A 19,101-nucleotide genomic window follows, 5' to 3' on the forward strand; every position below is an offset into this window, starting at 1 on the left:
CTTTTCTGGGCAGCGCTGTCGTGTTTTGTTGTCCTTCTCTTGAACCGTCCACCTTAGCGTCCATAAATCATCAGCCGCTATCAAAACCGCCGCTACCAAGGCTTCCCCGCAGTAAACCGGACCGGACATTTCGCTGGCGCCCGCGACGAGCATGGCCACGGCACTGAGAACGCGCATCCCGGCCCGGCTGGACGGCGCCACGGCCTCCAGGGCGCTCGGCATGACGCCGGGCGGGAAGGAAGCGGGAGAAGTCGTAGGGACGAGCGGCGGCGGCGGTGGCGGCCGCCGCCGCGTGAGGAGCTTTGAGGAGATCCCGCACACGGGGGCCAACAGATGGCTCAATCTGCTCACCTTCTGGAGGGAAGGTCGTTTCAGGCTGCTCCACAAGCACATGGAGACCTCCTTCAACACGCTGGGACCCATCTACAGGTACTTCCCGCTCGGGATGATGTGGTATGCTTTGGATCGCCAGCCCGTCTGCTAAGAAAAGAACAATGGCTTCATAAATCACATCTCTTCATCTCCTTCGGTCTGAATGGCATGATGTGGTATGCCTTGGATCACAAGTGAATCCTCTCCATACATTGGTATAAGAATATAAGGAAGCACGTGATGTGAGATGCTTTGGTTCAAATTCATCCTCGACGTCGGTAAATAACAGGTGATGTGGTTTGTGTTGGATCTTTATCTGGATTGACGCGTAATGTATGATGTGGTATGCTTTGGATCAGTTCTCAATTCACCAACTTGTATCTCAATGTGTTACTTTCAGGGATTTACTGTGTGTGTGTGTGTGTGTGTTTGCATGCTAAAGGGAGCACCTGGGCCTTCAAAGCACCGTGAACATCATGTTGCCAGGAGACATCGCCGAGTTGTTCCGTTACGAAGGCCTATACCCGCAACGGATGGTCCTGCAGCCGTGGGCCTTGCACCGAGAGACCCGCGGGCACGAAAAAGGAGTCTTCCTCAAGTTAGCAACTCACACACACACACACACACACACACACACACACACACACACAGCCTTACTGACTGTCCGTGTGTGGGCAGGAACGGTGTCGAGTGGCGCGCCGACCGTCTGCTCCTCAACAAGGAGGTGATGCTGAGCGCGGCAGTCAAGCGTTTCGTTCCCCACATGGACGAGGTAGCGAAGGATTTCTGCCGCATGATCGGGAGCCGCCTGGAGGACCAGACCGGCGGAAAGCACGGCAAAAGCAGCCTGACCTTGAACCCCAGTCCGGACCTCTTCGCTTTTGCGCTGGAAGGTCAGAGTTGATGTCGCTCACTTCCAGAATACGTGCACTACTATTTTTGTCCAGATGGGGTCACAATCCTCATGTTTTACACTGTACTATGAGCGCACGCACGCACGCACGTGGGTGGGGGGTTGGTTGGGTGTCAGAAAAATAATCCTCCAAAAAATAGTCGTCAAGACAAGAAAAAGCCAACTGCGAGATTTCAAAGGGCCAACGATTGTCTTTTCTTCAAGAAAGTATCACACAAACAGCATAAACAGATGCTAACAGTTAGCATCTACGTGGCGGTGTTGTGACCCTTGAAACCACGGGTGCATGAACACACACTTTGCAGCAAAAACATAAAGACAGATAATACTCACCGGAGGGGCGGTCCGGTAGTCCAGTGGTTAGCACGTCGGCTTCACAGTGCGGAGGTACCGGGTTCGATTCCAGCTCCGGCCTCCCCGTGTGGAGTTTGCATGTTCTCCCCGGGCCTGCGTGGGTTTTCTCCGGGTGCTGCGGTTTCCTCCCACATTCCAAAAATATGTATGGCAGGCTGATTGAACACTCTAAATTGTCTCTAGGTGTGTGTGTGGATGGTTGTTCGTCTCTGTGTGCCCTGCGATTGGCTGGCAACCGATTCAGGGTGTCCCCCGCCTACTGCCCGGAGACAGCTGGGATAGGCTCCAGCACCCCCCGCGACCCTAGTGAGGATCAAGCGGTACGGAAGATGAATGAATGAATACTCATCAGAATTGGGTCTTTATCCTCTGCCACGAACAGCTAATCCTGCCGTACGGAGGAGCTGAGAAAGGTACCTAAGTGCCCGCGGGTGGCCAAGGCGCCCACAAAATATTGAGGAACAATAAGGCTTTAGACTTCCAAAATGTGGAAAATGTGATCCGCTGTGAATTACTTTCTGAATATACTGAACATGACGCGTGCCGGGTCACGCGTGCGTAAAAATAGACGACAGACGATGGCGCACATGACACATTTACAAATGTGCTGCTTGCGTGACTCACTTGTATGAATGTGTGTGCGTTTGAGGCAGAAGGCGGGGTTATTGACTTTGAGTCATGGCGCCGCGCTTGTTGAAAAAGGACCTCGGCCAGGTATTATACTGATTCCGAAATAGACCGCCCCGCCACACCGTGCATTGCCAGCATGATGCCGGCACATCTGCTAGATGTACAACTGAATCAAAAAAAGAAAAAAATCTTCCGCCGGTTGTCAAAAAACCTGTGCCAGGAGATGATGTGACTCATGTCGTTCCCGTTTGCGCGCTCGTCTCACGCAGCCAGCTGCTACGTTCTGTACGGGGAGCGCATCGGCCTTTTCTCGTCAACGCCATCCATGGAGTCTCAGAAGTTCATCTGGGCGGTGGAAAGAATGCTGGCCACCACCGTGCCCCTCCTCTACTTGCCCTGCGCCTTGATGGAACGCTTAGGCGCCTCCTTGTGGACGCAGCATGCCACTGCGTGGGACCACATCTTCGATCACGGTAGCGTCAGATCGACGTTTCTCGATTTTTTTTTTCAGCTCTCGGTACTTGCTTGGGTGATGAGGGCTGGTACTTAACAGGTGTGAAACCTAAGGCCCGGGTGCCAGATCCGGCCCGCCGGGTCATTTTATGTGGCCCGCGAAAGCAAATCATGTGTATCAAATTGTAAATAATAAATAACGTTGAGATTTTGAAATCATTTTGCGCGCACTTAAGCCGCTTGTGTCCTTGCAGCCGAGACCAGTATTAAGAAGGGCTTCCAGCGCTCGTCTTCCAAACCCGATGTGGGCGAGGTCCGCGGAGTTCTGGGCCAGCTGCTGGAGAAAGGCCAGTTGACCCGCGAGGCCATCAAAGCCAACATGACCGAACTGATGGCCGGCGCGGTCGACACGGTGCGTGAGTGACCCGGCCGCTCCGTTGATGTACTTGCGCCGATTGATTGCGTTGATTTCTGTCCAGACGGCGGTGCCGCTGCAGTTCGCTTTGTTCGAGCTGGCTCGGAACCCCGCTGTGCAGGAAAGCGTCAGGCGGCAGGTGATCGAGTCGGTGGGCCGGGCCCACGGCGACCCTCTCAAAGCTCTGGAGGGGGCACCGCTACTTAAAGGCGCCGTCAAGGAGATTCTCAGGTATGCAAATAACTTTTTACTCACTATTCGTTTGTCTTCAGATACCGTTTTGGCCCGTATATAAGACGGCCCTGATTATAAAACGACCCCCTCTTTTTCAAGACTCAAATTTGAAAAAAGACATTTTGAACACCAAATCAATTTTTGTACAGAAAATAATTACAGTGCATCTGAAACAAATGATTATAACAATATATTTGAGAGGAAAAACATGTTATTTTGCCTCATTTAAATCTAAAGTGCAATCACATTCGTAAATGAATGGCTTCTGGTTTTTGAAATTACATTTCAATTAATTGTTTTAATTAAATTTAATTTTAATGATGTAATTAAACAATTACATCATAACGTCTCCTCAGCTGCCGGTTAACCTGGCCGATCTTTGACCCACTTTGCTCCAGATATTTTTTTTAAATCATATTTTTCAAAATATAAATATTTTTTATAATATCTCTTCTATTATTTTCTTCTCTTTTCATTCTTCCCGCTATTTTTTAAAGTTTTTCTTCTTCGTGCCAGCGCTATTTTTATTTTTATTCTTCGTGACAGGGGTTCGCTTTGCCCTGGGGAGTCAAGTTCAGCATTCGCTTCATTGATATCTGGCGCCATCTAGCGTCGTGAATGGGTATAATGTCTAGACCCCGAATATAAGACGACCCCCACTTTTTCTCTTGTCTTATTTCAATGCAAAAAACACCGTCTTATATTCGGGCCAATACGTTAATCCTGATCTTAAAAATAACCATGACAAAAACAACGACGATCTGCGTTGATCCATCGGGTACACAAATCGCTTTGTGAATCGTCTGAATTCACTTCAGACTTTCATTGCCGCGGTGCTTCCAAAACTCACCTGCGTTTCTCCAGACTGTATCCAGTCGGCATCACGGTTCAGCGCTGCCCAGTCCGAGATCTCGTTCTCCAGAACTACAACATTCCGGCCGGAGTGAGTCAATCGCGTCAACCAATCACGGCGCCAACATCCAAACGTTAGAGCGGCGTCTTCTGCCCCCCCCTCAGACCTTAGTCCAGGTCTGTCTTTACCCTATGGGGAGGAGTGCAAAGGTCTTCGACGACCCGCTGACCTTCGACCCGGCTCGTTGGACCCGAATGCGACCGGAAAGGGCCGACGGCGGCGCCGCGTTCCGCTCGCTGGCGTTTGGCTTCGGCTCCAGGCAGTGCATCGGCCGCAGGATCGCGGAGAACGAGATTCAACTCTTGCTCATGCACGTGAGGTGTTTTTTAATTTTTTTTTTCCGCGCCCATTTCCGATCCGTTTTGCCCATCGCAGAAAGTGCAATGAGAGGGTGAAACTGATGCCCTCATACAACCTTCATTCAAGGCAAAGGAAACACTCGAAATTTTAGGCAAGCAAGTTTTATTCATATAGCACATTTCATACACAAGCCAACTCAACCCCCCCGCACCCCCCAAAAACATTTTAAAGGCATTTAAGAGTGACAGAAAGAAAAGGAACGTCTTCTGGATTGGCCAGTAATAGTTTTTTTGTCAAAAATTTTCTGAAATGATTTTTCTTGGAGACATTATTTTTAATACCCCCCCGCCCCCACCCTCAACCCCAGATGTAATCCAGGGGTGTGTTGGCTTTTTAAACCACTCTTGACATGGTATGCTTTCCTTCTGTAGTTCAAACCTCCTCTTTCAAAAAGGGAAAACAAAACAAAACAAAAAAAAAATCAATTGAATTTGATTGACATCAAATCTGGCGTTTGAACAGGGGTTGTCGACGTTTTATATTCCTGGGGGTATAACTCAGGGTTTTTGTGTGGGGGGGCGGGGGGGGGGTGAACGTATGCATGTACTGTATTTATTTACAGTATTCTATATATTTTATAAAAAAATATTTTATATATTTTTTACAATATTTTAAAATTTTAAAATATTTTAAATTTTATTTTAAAATGTTAAAATATTTTAATTTTTATTTTAAAATTTTACAATATTTTAAATGTTATTTTAAAATGTTAAAATATTTTAATTTTTATTTTAGAATTTTACAATATTTTAAATTTTATTTTAAAATTTTAAAATATTTTAATTTTAATTTTAAAAGTTTAAAATATTAAAATATTTTTTATATTTTTTTATCACCTGAAATGAATCCGACTGTGCATGCTTTTGACTTGCTGAAGGCCAAACAACAAGCAGAAAGTGAGGACGTCGGCTTTCGACGTTGTCGTCGGGCTCCAAAATGATCATTTCTTGACTTGATGCCGCCGGCCGGCCTTTGTGTTTGTGCGCTTAGATCCTGCTCAACTTCCACCTCAGCGTGTCCTCGTCTCAAGACATCGACACCAAGTTCATGCTCATCCTGCAGCCCGAGTCCCCTCCCAGGATCACCTTCAGGATGCTCTGACGCACACGCACATGCACACACACACACACACACACACACACACACACGCACACGCAAGTACAGTACTGCCCCAACCCCTTTTCACTTTGTATTCAAACAATGGTTGACTCAAATCCAAATAAAGCGTGATTTCTATGCCCTGTGGTTTTCGTGATGAGTAAATGTCTGCCAGAATTGTCCTGTAGGTGGCGCTCAAGTCGAAGCAGCCCTCCCGGCTTTTCCTGCTCGGGCTGTTTGTCGACTTTCATTCACGGCCTGCGGCTTGCTGCGTCCGACAGGTTGGTGCTTTGCCTTCCTATTTTCCGGCTTTCCTCTCGTCGTCTCGTTTTTCTTCCGCCGCGGCCCCGACTTTGAACGCTCGGCAGTTTATTATTTGCACGAGTTCACGGTCACGTTTGATTTTCGTCATGAGCTGCAGTGCAACGAGGGAAATACTGGACATCATGTCCACCTTTTGGGAAAAGGCTGCTGGCTTCCAAAGTGAGGCCCGCGTGTGAAATGACAACTTTTGATCAACCTGACTGTGCTCGGCTGATTTTTTAAAAACATTTTTATTTATGACACAAGAATACTTGATGATCACGCATTGTTAAATTGCACTCGTGCGGCGACAAGGGTGCAAAGGTCTGTTTGCTCCCTAGCTAAAGATTTACACCTCCTGCTTCCGTCTGCCAAGCTGAGTCACAAGTTACTATTTAAAAGAAATGAAAATCGCTGAGAGACAAGTTGGGGGGGGGGGGCAAAAAAGTGTCACTTGACATCATTGCTGCCTGTGTCAAAGTCTAAAAGTCGTCAACGCATCGCACGGCGTGAGCCGGTCGTGATTGCGCTCGTAAACTTTTCATGAATCTCAACAGGAAGGACGAGACGAGTTGTGGCCTCACCTTCAACTCAAATGGTGGCCAATTAAATTTGATTCATGTTCATTTCTTTTTAACCCGAATGCGATGGGATTTGATGCAATTTTATTTGCTTTGAATTGCAGTTATTTCATCTCGATTGTATTTATTTCAGTGTCATTTTTACCGTTTTACTCATTTAAAAATATTAATTTCTATATTCATTATTTTAATATTAAATCTAATATTTATATGTGAAATATTGCAGTTATTTCATCTCGATTGTATTTATTTCAGTGTCATTTTTACCATCTTACTCATTTAAAGATATTAATTTCTATATTCATTATTTTAAAATTAAATCTAATATCTAATCTAATAATATTTATATAAATATTAAATCTAATATCTAATCTAATAATATTTATATTAAAATAATGAATATAGAAATTAATATCTTTAAATTAGTAAAACGGTAAAAATGACACTGAAATAAATAAAAAAAATATTTTAATCTTAGATTTAATATTAAAATAATTTAATATAATAATTTAATGTAATAATTTATATTAAATTAAATTTAATATTTAATTTAATATAAATTAATGAATTACAAATATTCATTAATTTATTTTGCCTTCATATTATTTTTCTTCTTTTTAATGACTACAAATTTGGAATTTATTGCAGGTTTTTTTTTGTTGCGAAATTTGTACTTGGGGGGGGAAAAAATGCCATCGTGATTCCAGTTAAGTTGGAGTTGCTGCAAATGTGTCGAAGGAAAATAATGAGAATGAAGTCACTGGTGATTTGTGTCATGTTCCTCGTGACCTTTGAGTGGGAGGGTTACACTTGAACTCACACAAACGGGCGTTTCAGTTTTTGTGTGAATTGCGTAATGCCGCAGCGATGCCACAAATAGATAAATGTCACACTGACCTTCAGCGCACTTCACGTTATTCGACCAATTTGGGTTTCTGACATTTTCGCGATCCTCACACCGGCGTCCTGACTTGATGTGTGTGCGTGCGTGGAGGGTTGAGAGGGTTAATGAGAGAGGCAGGTGGGGGCGTGGCTACATGACTTTGATTATGAGCGTGTGCGATTACCGGTAAGTGTGCGTGCTGAGTGGAAACAAGCAGTTAAGACGGAGGCGACATTTAAAAGACATCCAAAATATTTCATATATATTTAAATTTTAAAAAACGAGTAAAGCAACAAGAGGTGCCTGCTGGTGTCAAAATGGGTGAGTGAAGCCTATTATTATTTCTTAATTTTATTTTTTGGGCCTTGTTAGGAGCCCCATGTTAGCTGCAGTATTATTTTGATTGATTTGTTTGAATTAAATTCAGTTGTGCCTTGAGATCAAAATACTCACACGCCGGTGTTTGTCAAATGTCAGAATGACGATATCGCGACTACAACAACAATATTCTGCCTGTAGCCTAGCGTAAGAATTGCATTTTTCTCCCTATAAAATTGTCTACCGCCCAATATTTTGTCAACTCTGATGAGTGTTTTTTTTTCCATCACCCCCCAGAGATGTAAACTTTAGCACTTGAGTGGCAAGTAGCAGTGGAGTCCCCCCCCCCCCCCCCCCCCACCCTTCCTTTGAGCATAAACATCATGTAAATGCGTTTGGCGTTAAATGTCAACCACCCCCCCCCCCCCAGGCTGCTTCCATTCTACTCCAAAGTGCCGCTGTCGGAGCAGGATATCGATCGGGACCATCCGTCTTACATTCACGACCGCCTAGGGGGTGGGGGGGGGGGGGGCTCCATCACGGCTCCGCGACCTATGACCTCTGGCCCAGATCCGGCCCGTTGGAGTATTGAAACAACCCAAATAACATTTCAACCACAAACTGCTCAGAATGCATCACAATAATTCTGCCCCCTTTGAACCCCCCCTCCACACCCCCACTTCAGTCACACAGACACATTTCTATTCTCCGTTGTCTGGATGAAGAAAGGACGAACGCCAATCAAATGAATCACGCTTGACCGTCATATAACTCGAAAATGGCCCCCCGATAAGGGGAAAAAAGAGCTCGATCGAAATGTGTCCGAGTATCTCCATCTTGTCTTTCTGCAGTCCACGAATGGGGGACGCGTCTCGTATTTCTGTCATGGCACGCTCGTGAATCCTAATTATGATTTTCACATTCACGTGTGGCATTTGACGAAAAGGAGCACGCTCGGCGTGTCCTTTTCCAGCCATGACGCACAAGACGAATACAGAAATGCAATTCGCTTAGCGTGACTGACGCATGCCGAGGCCGCTGTTACATTTCTTGTTGTCGAGATAACGATATGTACCCTGGGGGCGGGGGGATTAAGACCATATTCATTCATTCATTCATCTTCTGAGCCGCTTGATCCTCACTAGGGTCGCAGGGGGTGCTGGAGCCCATCCCAGCCGTCTCCGGGCAGTAGGCGGGGGACACCCTGAATCGGTTGCCAGCCAATCGCAGGGCACACAAAGACGAACAACCATTCGCACTCACACTCACACCTCGGGACAATTTAGAGTGTTCAATCAGCCTGCCGCGCATGTTTTTGGAATGTGGGAGGAAACCGGAGCACCCGGAGAAAACCCACGCAGACCCGGGGAGAACATGCAAACTCCACACAGGGAGGCCATAGCTGGAATCGAACCCGATACCTCTGCACTGTGAAGCCAACGTGCTAACCACTGGACTACCAGGCCGCCCTAAGACCATATTGTCTTCGGTAAGAAGTCTTCGGCCGAGAACAAAATCCAATAAAATGTTATCTCGTTTGAAGGCGCGGCTGAGGGAGTTTTTACTCCTCAGCGCAAGCTAACATCCAACGCGCTTGCCCAGGCAGACGAACGTTCGGCCGTTAGAAAACGACAGTCGCTTGTTTCCTTTCAAATTCGGCTGGTCGCAATCGCGAGTGACGTCTCTTATCCGGGCTTATCGTTAACTCATTCAGTACTAGCCAATTCTAGACCAAGTCTGAAAAGACGTTTAAAAACGTCTTTGGGAGTGAATGAGTTCTGATCGGCCCGTCTGAGTCTGTTGACCGTTTTTCTGTTTTTTTTTTTTTTTTTGAGCAGCTCGCATCAGACGTTACTCGGAGGCCATGACGATGCCCGACTCTTTCATCCAGCGCCAGCAGCTGGATGCCAGCATGGCCGACACCTTCCTGGAGCACCTGTGTCTTCTGGATATCGACCAGGAACCCATCACGGCCCGCAACACCAGCATCGTGTGCACCATCGGTCAGCAACACACCTACTCGCTGTCAATAAAAGGCGATCTCGTCGCCCGTCGCCGTGTGTTCGCTGTCGAGTTAGCAGCAGCTTGTCAGACACGCTCGCTGCTCACGTTGGAGTCGGCCAAGTGTCACTCGGACTTGTTGACAGATTGGCCCTGCTTCGTCCAAGGACGGTGACATCACACTGAATCATGTCATGTATCCCGCAGGGACTTTTTTCCTGATTCTTCTCTCGTCACGCATTGCAGTACATATATTCTGTATAACAAGGCAGCGATATATTTTCATTCATTCAGTCATTCATTCGTCTTCCGAGCCGCTTGATCCTCACTAGGGTCGCGGGGGTGCTGGAGCCTATCCCAGCTGTCTCCGGGGCAGTAGGCGGGGGACACCCTGAATCGGTTGCCAGCCAATCGCAGGGCACACAGAGACGAACAACCATCCATGCTCACACTCACACCTAGGGACAATTTAGAGCGTCCAATCAGCCTGCCATGCATGTTTTTTTGGAATGTGGGAAGAAACCGGAGCACCCGGAGAAAACCCACGCAGGCCCAGGGAGAACATGCAAACTCCACACAGGGAGGCCGGAGCTGGAAGCGATATATTTTGAAATTTGTAAATAAAAATTGTACTTCCTTCCTTGAAGGTCCCGCTTCCCGATCCGTTGCCAAACTCCAGGAAATGGTCAAAGCCGGGATGAACATCGCACGTTTGAATTTTTCACACGGTTCCCACGAGGTGCGTGTCCACGCGGCATTGGCCCACAATTTTTTTTCTCTCTCTCACAATGCTCTCGGCGTGTATCGATTGTCTTTTCAGTACCACGGCGAAACCATCAAGAACATCCGCGAGGCGGTGGAGACGGTCACATCCGACCCGCTGTACTATCGGCCTGTGGCCATCGCCTTGGATACCAAAGGACCAGAGATACGCACTGGATTAGTGAACGGGGTAAAACGCCACAACGCAGATCATTTTTTTTGCCGTTGATTTTTTTTTTTTTTGTAATAACATGGCTGTGGCGTGCTCGGAGTGGAAATACCCCAAGGATCAACAACGAATATGAACACTTGATCATATTCATTCATTCATTCATTCATCTTCCGAGCCGCTTGATCCTCACTAGGGTCGCGGGGGGTGCTGGAGCCTATCCCAGCTGTCTTCGGGCAGTAGGCAGGGGACACCCTGAATCGGTTGCCAGCTAATCACAGGGCACACATAGACGAACAACCATTCGCGCTCACACTCACACCTAGGGACAATTTAGAGTGTTCAATCAGCCTGCCATGCATGTTTTTGGAATGTGGTAGGAAACCGGAGCACCCGGAGAAAACCCACGCAGGCCCGGGGAGAACATGCAAACTCCACACAGGGAGGCCGGAGCTGGAATCGAACCCGGTACCTCTGCACTGTGAAGCCGACGTGCTAACCACCGGACTACCAGGCCGCCCACTTGATCATATTGCGGGTTGAAATTAATCTACCGGTACTTTTAGCTGCAGGCTAAAAGCTTGCAGTCATTTAGCACTTTGGTCCTTAAGGGTGAGGTGCAAGGGCAGTTTAAAAAGTCAATTTTTATCCATCCTTAGTTATTATCTTTCTGCGCATTTAATCGTGGTAACAACAGGTGGTGTTGTCATGTGCTATTTTGGGACTCTTGTGTTCACGTCGCACCTCGTCTACTTTGCGTGCTAAATGACTGCGAGCTGTTGGAAACCTTTTCACGTCTTGATTGGATGATTGGATGCTCTGCGTGACGCAGGCGGCGCACAGATCGTAGTTACGTCGCCACGGAGAAAGTATACAAGTACGAAGACACTTTGGATTTGGGTCGCCAACAACACTTCCTGCCATCTGACTGCAACTTTAAATGGAGCAGATGGATGGACTGTAATCATGAGTCGTCATTTGAGCAACATATGGACAAAGTGGAATGAACACACACAATGCCTTAAAGGACGATTTATAAATTTTTAGGCACCCCCCCCACACCCCCACACACACACAGATTTTTTTTCATTTAAATTTGTGACTTCTCTCATCCAATCGGCGAAGCAATATGAGAATGTGTGTTTGTTTGTGAAGAAAGTGGAGGACGAGGTGAAGCTGGAAAAGGGCAGCCGCGTTCGCGTGGTGACGGCACAAGCCGACAAAGACTCCACAGATGGCAAGAACATCTGGGTGGACTATGCCGATCTACCGCGGGTCCTAAAGAGCGGGGACAAGATCTACATCGACGACGGACTCATCGGACTTAAAGTTCAGGAAACTGGTATGAAATGACTCTCGCCTGATGTGCTGGGCAGTTACACTCCAGTCCAGTAGGTGGTGGTAAAAAGCATTTTCAAATGGGCACTGACTGGATCAGATGGGTCATTTTTATTCTTTACTTTATTTTACCTTATGCAAAACTCTCATTTATTGTGCAATAATCTAATTGTAGCATGTATTTGTTACATATTATGATGCATTTTTATGTTTTAGAAAATATTCATGTCTGACTTTGGTTAGGGACTTGGAACGGATTAGGGCACTTACATGGAAAACGCGTCTCTACTTCCAAAATTTTCTAGTTAAGAAATTTCTTCTAGAACCAATTAATTTCTTATGTAGAGGTAGCACTGTAATTGAAAACAAATAAAACGCAATCAATTTAAAGCTCATATTTTAACTCATTCAGTGCCAGCCAATTCTAGATCAAGTCTGAAAAGACGTTTAAAAACGTCTTTGGGAGTGAATGAGTTACGAAATATTTGACTAAATGACTATATTGCACGTGATGTGATATAATTGAAAATAACGGTACATCTAAAACTCGTTTTCTCATTGTAATACATTAGCGAATGAATTCCTAACAAATAATGTACTGTCGATGCGATGCATGATATGCTGTCACCAATAAGCGCAAATAAATCCAACAACGTGAAGGCAAATTTCTCTTTCAAAATATATTTGATCATCAATAATCGATAGAGGGCGGCCCGGTAGTCCAGTGGTTAGCACGTCGGCTTCACAGTGCAGAGGTACCGGGTTCGATTCCAGCTCCGGCCTCCCTGTGTGGAGTTTGCATGTTCTCCCCGGGCCTGCGTGGGTTTTCTCCGGGTGCTCCGGTTTCCTCCCACATTCCAAAAACATGCAAGGCAGGCTGATTGAACACTCTAAATTGTCCCGAGGTGTGAGTGTGAGCTTGGATGGTTGTTCGTCTCTGTGTGCCCTGCGATTGGCTGCCAACCGATTCAGGGTGTCCCCCGCCTACTGCCCGAAGACAGCTGGGATAGGCTCCAGCATCCCCCGCAACCCTAGTGAGGATCAAGCGGCTCGGAAGATGAATGAATGAATAATCGATAGACATATGCGAGATCGGATTTCGCTGATGATGCCAACATATGGGACGGCTGGGCAGGTCCGGACTGGGTGGACACGGTGGTGGAGTCTGACGGCGTGCTCTGCAGCCGCAAAGGCGTCAACCTGCCCGGCTGTGATCTGATCGGCATGCCGGCGGTCAGCGAGCGGGACGAGGCCGACCTGAGGTTCGGCGTGGCCCAGGGCGTGGACATCGTATTCGCCAGTTTCATCCGCTCGGCGAAGGACGTCCGCGACGTGAGGCGAGCTCTGGGCCAGCACGGGAAGAACATCAAGGTGATAAGCAAGGTGGAAAGTCGCCAAGGAGTCCAGAAGTGAGTCCACCGTTATGTCATTCATGTGAAATCTCTGACATAGTCAGAAGTGATATCTGGAAGTTGGCGCGACGGAATATCGTGCCCCACCTTGGTCCTATCTCTGGCTTTGCAGAGGAGGAACGAGAGTCAATGGGTTCAATATTAATCGCCTCACCGAGCATGTTACAGGGGGGGGCGGGGGGGGTGAGTTAACGATGCGGCGCTGACAGGGGCGTTGATGGCCGCCTGCCAGCTGTCATCAAGGTGTCAGCTGGGACTTTGACTCGCCGCTCGCAGCCTGCCCGCGTGACGTACGGCCACCACTTAATGTATCGTGACACAATTTACGATTCCGAGCCGACGTTCCGCCATTACTTATCCCGCCGCCAACTTTGCCGGCGGACGTTCATAATGATCGATTTTCTCCTGAGCGTCTCATGAATATTTGACTCGGTGCAATTACGGCGGGATATTTGTCATAACCGTCTCATCTGCGGCACGCTCATTTTGGATGCGTGCCCCGTGAGTCAGGGAGGACGTTGTGGCGAAATATTCGATTTTTTTGCTGCTATCCCAAACATGAAGTCCCCCCCCCCCCCCGCACCCCTTCTCTCCCCCTCCTCATTCATTTGTGTATCAGCATTGAGGAAATCTTGACGGAAAGCGACGGCGTGATGGTCGCCAGGGGAGACCTGGGCATCGAGATCCCCGCTGAGAAAGTCTTCATCGCCCAGAAAATGATGATTGGTCGCTGCAACGCATCCGGCAAGCCTGTCATCTGCGCCACGCAGGTCAGATTTTGCAATCATTTTGTTACCGTGTTAACACTCACTCATACAATAATTGCCCAAACTATTTTATATTGATTTGACTCATTTCCAAACTAGTGATCCATCAATGTGTTGTGTACAAGTATTCATTTCATTCATTTTCCGAGCCGCTTGATCCTCACCAGGGTCGCGGGGGTGCTGGAGCCTATCCCAGCCGTCTTCGGGCAGTAGGTGGGGGACACCCTGAATCGGTTGCCAGCCAATCGCAGGGCACACAGAAACGAACAACCACTCACACTCACACCTAGGGACAATTTAGAGCAGTGGTCACCAACATGATGCCCGCGGGCACCAGGTAGCCCGTGAAGACCACTTGAGTAGCCCGCCAGTGCCTGGACATTGTGATTTGCTAGTAGAAATTATGATTTAAAAATGCAAACATTGGCAGTACTGTGAGACATTTCGAAACACGATCAAAGTCTGACAATTTAAATCATCAAGTATTAAAAATAACACATCCTCATATTATTGAAGGTATTTTGGACAAATATGTTATTTCAGACGTGTATCAATTTGGTAGCCCTTCACACAATCGGTACACATGAAGTTGCTCTCACCCTCAAAAATGTTGGTGACACCTGATTTAGAGTGTTCAATCAGCCTGCCGCGCATGTTTTTGGAATGTGGGAGGAAGCCGGAGCACCCGGAGAAAACCCACGCAGGCCCGGGGAGAACATGCAAACACCACACAGGGAGGCCGGAGCTGGAATCGAACCCGGTACCGCTGCATTGTGAAGCCGACGTGCTAACCACTGGACTACCGGGCCGCCTCTGTGTACAAGTAATAATATATAAACATTGATTTAGTTTCACTGTCGTAACAGCCCTCCCCAACTTGGCCCATGCCAAAAATGTGTTTGACAACTCTGATCTAGTGAGTGACGTCTTTGCTGACTGGAAAAAAAAACAAAAACAAAACGCTAACAGGAAATTTGCAAGGCTAGAACGGATTAATGGCATTTCCATTCATTTCTATGGGAGGCGATGATTTAAGATATGAACGTTTTAATGGGCACCGAACAAATAAAACTCATATCAAGGCACCACTGTACTACAGTCAGTGTTATGCTGAGTTGTATTTTTTTCAATCATTTTCTCCGTCCCCTCACCGATTATTTCACTTTGTTTAAAATAAGTCAATGGGATTCAAATGACTCGCCTGCTCTGTGGCTCAAGGACTTAAAATCGAGGTTTGTGTGATTTTTCATGTCCCGTTAAAGCTCATTTGTGTGCCTTGAAGGCATCCATGACTAAGTTGTGGCTCAGATGAAAACAAGTTTGACGTGTGTGTGTGTGTGTGTGTGTGTGTGTGTGTGTGCGCGCGTAGATGCTGGAGAGCATGATGGTCCACCCGCGGCCCACGCGAGCAGAGGGCAGTGACGTGGCCAACGCCGTGCTGGACGGAGCCGACTGTGTGATGCTATCCGGCGAGACCGCCAAGGGCCAGTTTCCCGTGAAGGCAGTCGCCATGATGCACTCGGTACGTGCGCGCGCACGTGTGTGTGTGTGTGTGTTCGTGTTGCTCATGGAACCCCCCCCAACCCCCCTCCTCCCCTGCTGACTGTCTCATCCCGTGCTGTCAGATTTGCAGGGAGGCAGAGGCGGCCATTTTCCACCAGCAGCTATTTGAGGAGCTGCGCCGCCTGACCCCGCTGTCCTCGGACCCCACAGAGGTGACGGCCATCGGGGCCGTTGAGTCGTCCTTTAAGTGCTGCGCTGGCGCCATTATCGTCCTCACCTCTAGTGGCAGGTGGGCACTCTAACCTTATCCGTACAAACCCTCATTTGAAAAAAAACAACAACAAGAAAATTTTTTATTTGTGATAGTGGTTTCTTCAGATACAAGTGAAATAATATTATCAATTGTCCTTCACAAAAGTTTCTGTCAAAGCAAACATTTAAAAATATACACGTTGTGTATTTAAAGCGGCAACATATTCTCCTCTTTCTTAATGCTCACATACAATGGGAAACACCACCGGCATATTCGCTAACAATTAGCATGTCTGCGGCAGGCTTGTTCACCCTAAAGCAGGCATGTCCAAAGTCCGGCCCGCGGGCCAAATCCGGCCCGCGGTCGAATTTCATCCGGCCCTCGGCCCCTGTCATAAAATCAGTGCCGTCTGGCCCGCAGGTTGGGCGCAATGGAACACGTGTTGCATTGACTGAGGTCTCGTAGACTGGTGAGTGATGTTTCATTGAGTACTGCTTCCCTCTAGTGGCTAAATGAGTAATAGCATTCACTAAATGAGTAATAGCATTTAGACACTAGAGGGCATCACTCACGAGTTAACAAGACATCACTCCGTGTTTATATTGACTGATATGTCATATTTCAAATTCCTGTTTCAAATGAACCAAAAGAAATTCTTAAGATTGTTGAAATTAAAATAAAAATGGAAATGTGAAACAGACTGGTTTACTAAAATCTGTTGAACAATATTGTTGTTCAATGTAAAGAATGTCAGCCAAGGTCGGCCCCCCGACATTTTACCACGTAAAATCTGGCCCCCTTGGCAAAAAGTTTGGACACCCCTGCCCTAAAGCAATGGATATCCGAACACAAACAATGCAGCAACACTTGTAGACAAACAATAGAACAAGACGTATGCATTTTATCCTCTGTGAAGAGCGGCTAATATTATTACAGGATATCTGCGCGACTGTCTTATACTGCCCCTATGTGGCCGAGGTTTGCATATGACAATTTCTTTCTTTTTGTTTGTTTTCTATGAAATTATTTCATTACTGTATATTTTTTAAGGTACATTATTGAGTGCAGACTTTTCTAATTTCTTAGCACATTAAGCGTCTTTTGACATCATGGTAGTACTTCCGCAATATGTACGTTTTCACAAAATAAACACCCCAAAAAAACCCAACAAGTTTCTAGCAAGCTTTTTGCACTGTTTTAACTGCAACTCGCAGTCATTCTGTTGAATACTTCCTGAAAATGATGGACTTCATTTATTTTCATTTTTCCTTGTAGCAGACAGACTTTCAGAAACAAACAACCGAATGTTAGTCACATCTCCCGAAGGAAATCAGCAGACGGAACAAATGCCTTTTTCTGTTTTCAGACCCCACAGGAATGATTGCGTTTCGCCTTCTGTTTTGCGCATGCAAACAGATTCCCTGGAATGACCTCCGCTCGCCGATATAATAAACGGGACATATTTGAGCTTTCAGTCATGCATATTTATCATTTGTGTTTTCCATGTGTGTGTGTATACAGGGCGGCACACCTCCTGTCCAGGTATCGGCCCCGCTGTCCAATCATTGCCGTCACCAGGAGCCCGCAGGTACACAACGAGCCGACTGCCTTGAAAATGAGTGAGCAGTGACTGACGCCTTTGTTAGCGTGGCGCCCACCGAAACGTGAAATCGTTTCAAACTCACCCCGCGTTAACAAAAGAAGAGCCGAGTATCATAAATTGCATCCTACACAACATGTATCTTTTAGGGTTTTTTTATTATATGTATTATTTTTAAAGTATAACATGGGTGCCGATGTTATCTCATGACTCCACCGATAGCGTTTATTTGACTTACTCGCCCGTCATTTTGCCGCAATCTAAAAAAAATTTTGCGGGTAAAAGTCCCAAGATATTGATTCCATAGCTATTTTTTAACTACCTTGAAATGCAACCCCTGAAAATTACTATCGTGCAGGCGCTATAGTGGTCCTTCCTGTGTGGAGTTTGCATGTTCTCCCCGGGCCTGCGTGGGTTTTCTCCGGGTACTCTGATTACCTCCTACATTCCAAAAACACGCATGGCAGGCTGATGGAACATTTTTTTTTCATGACTAGACGAAGCCCAAAATATCACCATCAAAATTGCAGCGTGCTGGCTAATAAGCGCGGCCCGGTAGTCCAGTGGTTAGCACGTGGGCTTCACAGTGCAGAGGTACCGGGTTCGATTCCAGCTCCGGCCTCCCTGTGTGGAGTTTGCATGTTCTCCCCGGGCCTGCGTGGGTTTTCTCCGGGTGCTCCGGTTTCCTCCCACATTCCAAAAATATGCATGGCAGGCTGATTGAACACTCTAAATTGTCCCTAGGTGTGAGTGAGAGTGCGAATGGTTGTTCGTCTCTGTGTGCCCTGTGATTGGCTGGCTACCAATTCGGGGTGTGCCCTGCCTACTGCCCGAAGACAGCTGGGATAGGCTCCAGCACCCCCCGCGACCCTAGTGAGGATCAAGCGGTTAGGAAGATGAATGAATGAATGAATGGCTAATAAGTTGAAGCTCTTTTGTTGTCCAGGTGGCGCGTCAGTCGCAGTTGCTGCGGGGAGTCTTCCCCGTCCTTTTTCACCCGCTACCAGCGCCCGTCTGGGCCGACGATGTCGACAACCGTGTCAACTTTGGAATAGAAATAGGTAAGGTTTTTTTGGGGGGGGGGTTTCGCCACTTACGTGGCAATGTTGATACAAATTTGAGATCCAGCCTCACTCATGGACCCGCGTCAACGTTTCTTGCCGTGCCTTGACGCTGGGTTATTTCTTGTGTGGAACAGGCAAGGCGAGAGGATTCTTCAAAAAGGGCGACATGGTGATCATTGTGACCGGCTGGATTCCGGGGTCGGGTCACACGAACATCATGAGGGCCGTCAACGTCACGTAGCCACGTAGCCATCAGCGGCCGTCGCCGGCTAACACTTCCGGTTACACTTTGCAACAGTGGCGTGCGGTTAAGCTAGCTCACATTTCCGCTCGGGTACGATGCGCGTCTGTTTTCAAAGCAATGACTCCGGCTCAGCCAATAAAACTTGAAGCAATCGTAACCTT

The 19,101-nt window shown here is 47.1% G+C and overlaps 2 protein-coding genes and 1 long non-coding RNA gene across 6 annotated transcripts in view; 2 read left to right on the plus strand and 1 right to left on the minus strand.

Moving 5' to 3' along the window:
- Nucleotides 1–19,101, minus strand: part of LOC127600698 (uncharacterized) — a 135,198-nt gene that overhangs the window by 89,413 nt on the left and 26,684 nt on the right. The gene's annotated exons all lie outside the window — the stretch shown is intronic.
- Nucleotides 102–5,888, plus strand: LOC127600516 (cytochrome P450 11B, mitochondrial). Of its 2 annotated transcripts, none has more exons than XM_052065153.1 (9): nt 102–429; nt 815–970; nt 1,051–1,265; nt 2,539–2,742; nt 2,977–3,134; nt 3,202–3,368; nt 4,236–4,314; nt 4,389–4,598; nt 5,635–5,888. In XM_052065153.1, the coding sequence occupies exons 1-9, from the start codon at nt 152–154 to the stop codon at nt 5,743–5,745; spliced, it is 1,578 nt and encodes a 525-aa protein (XP_051921113.1). In that variant the 5' UTR covers nt 102–151; the 3' UTR covers nt 5,746–5,888. The 2 variants fall into 2 exon arrangements, with proteins under 2 accessions (XP_051921113.1, XP_051921114.1); XM_052065154.1 differs by lacking the exon at nt 102–429 and adding an exon at nt 617–661.
- On the plus strand, nt 5,869–19,097 carry pklr (pyruvate kinase L/R). 3 transcript variants are annotated; one of them, XM_052065136.1, is made up of 12 exons: nt 5,869–6,023; nt 9,666–9,830; nt 10,476–10,567; nt 10,649–10,780; nt 11,915–12,101; nt 13,233–13,506; nt 14,129–14,279; nt 15,646–15,798; nt 15,902–16,068; nt 17,554–17,620; nt 18,579–18,693; nt 18,831–19,097. In XM_052065136.1, the coding sequence occupies exons 2-12, from the start codon at nt 9,692–9,694 to the stop codon at nt 18,935–18,937; spliced, it is 1,584 nt and encodes a 527-aa protein (XP_051921096.1). In that variant the 5' UTR covers nt 5,869–6,023; nt 9,666–9,691; the 3' UTR covers nt 18,938–19,097. The 3 variants fall into 3 exon arrangements, with proteins under 3 accessions (XP_051921096.1, XP_051921094.1, XP_051921095.1); XM_052065134.1 differs by lacking the exon at nt 5,869–6,023 and adding an exon at nt 6,071–6,225; XM_052065135.1 differs by lacking the exon at nt 5,869–6,023 and adding an exon at nt 7,681–7,830.

The sequence above is a fragment of the Hippocampus zosterae genome, chromosome 5 (assembly GCF_025434085.1).
Source record: "Hippocampus zosterae strain Florida chromosome 5, ASM2543408v3, whole genome shotgun sequence".
Classification (NCBI taxonomy): Eukaryota; Metazoa; Chordata; class Actinopteri; order Syngnathiformes; family Syngnathidae; genus Hippocampus; species Hippocampus zosterae.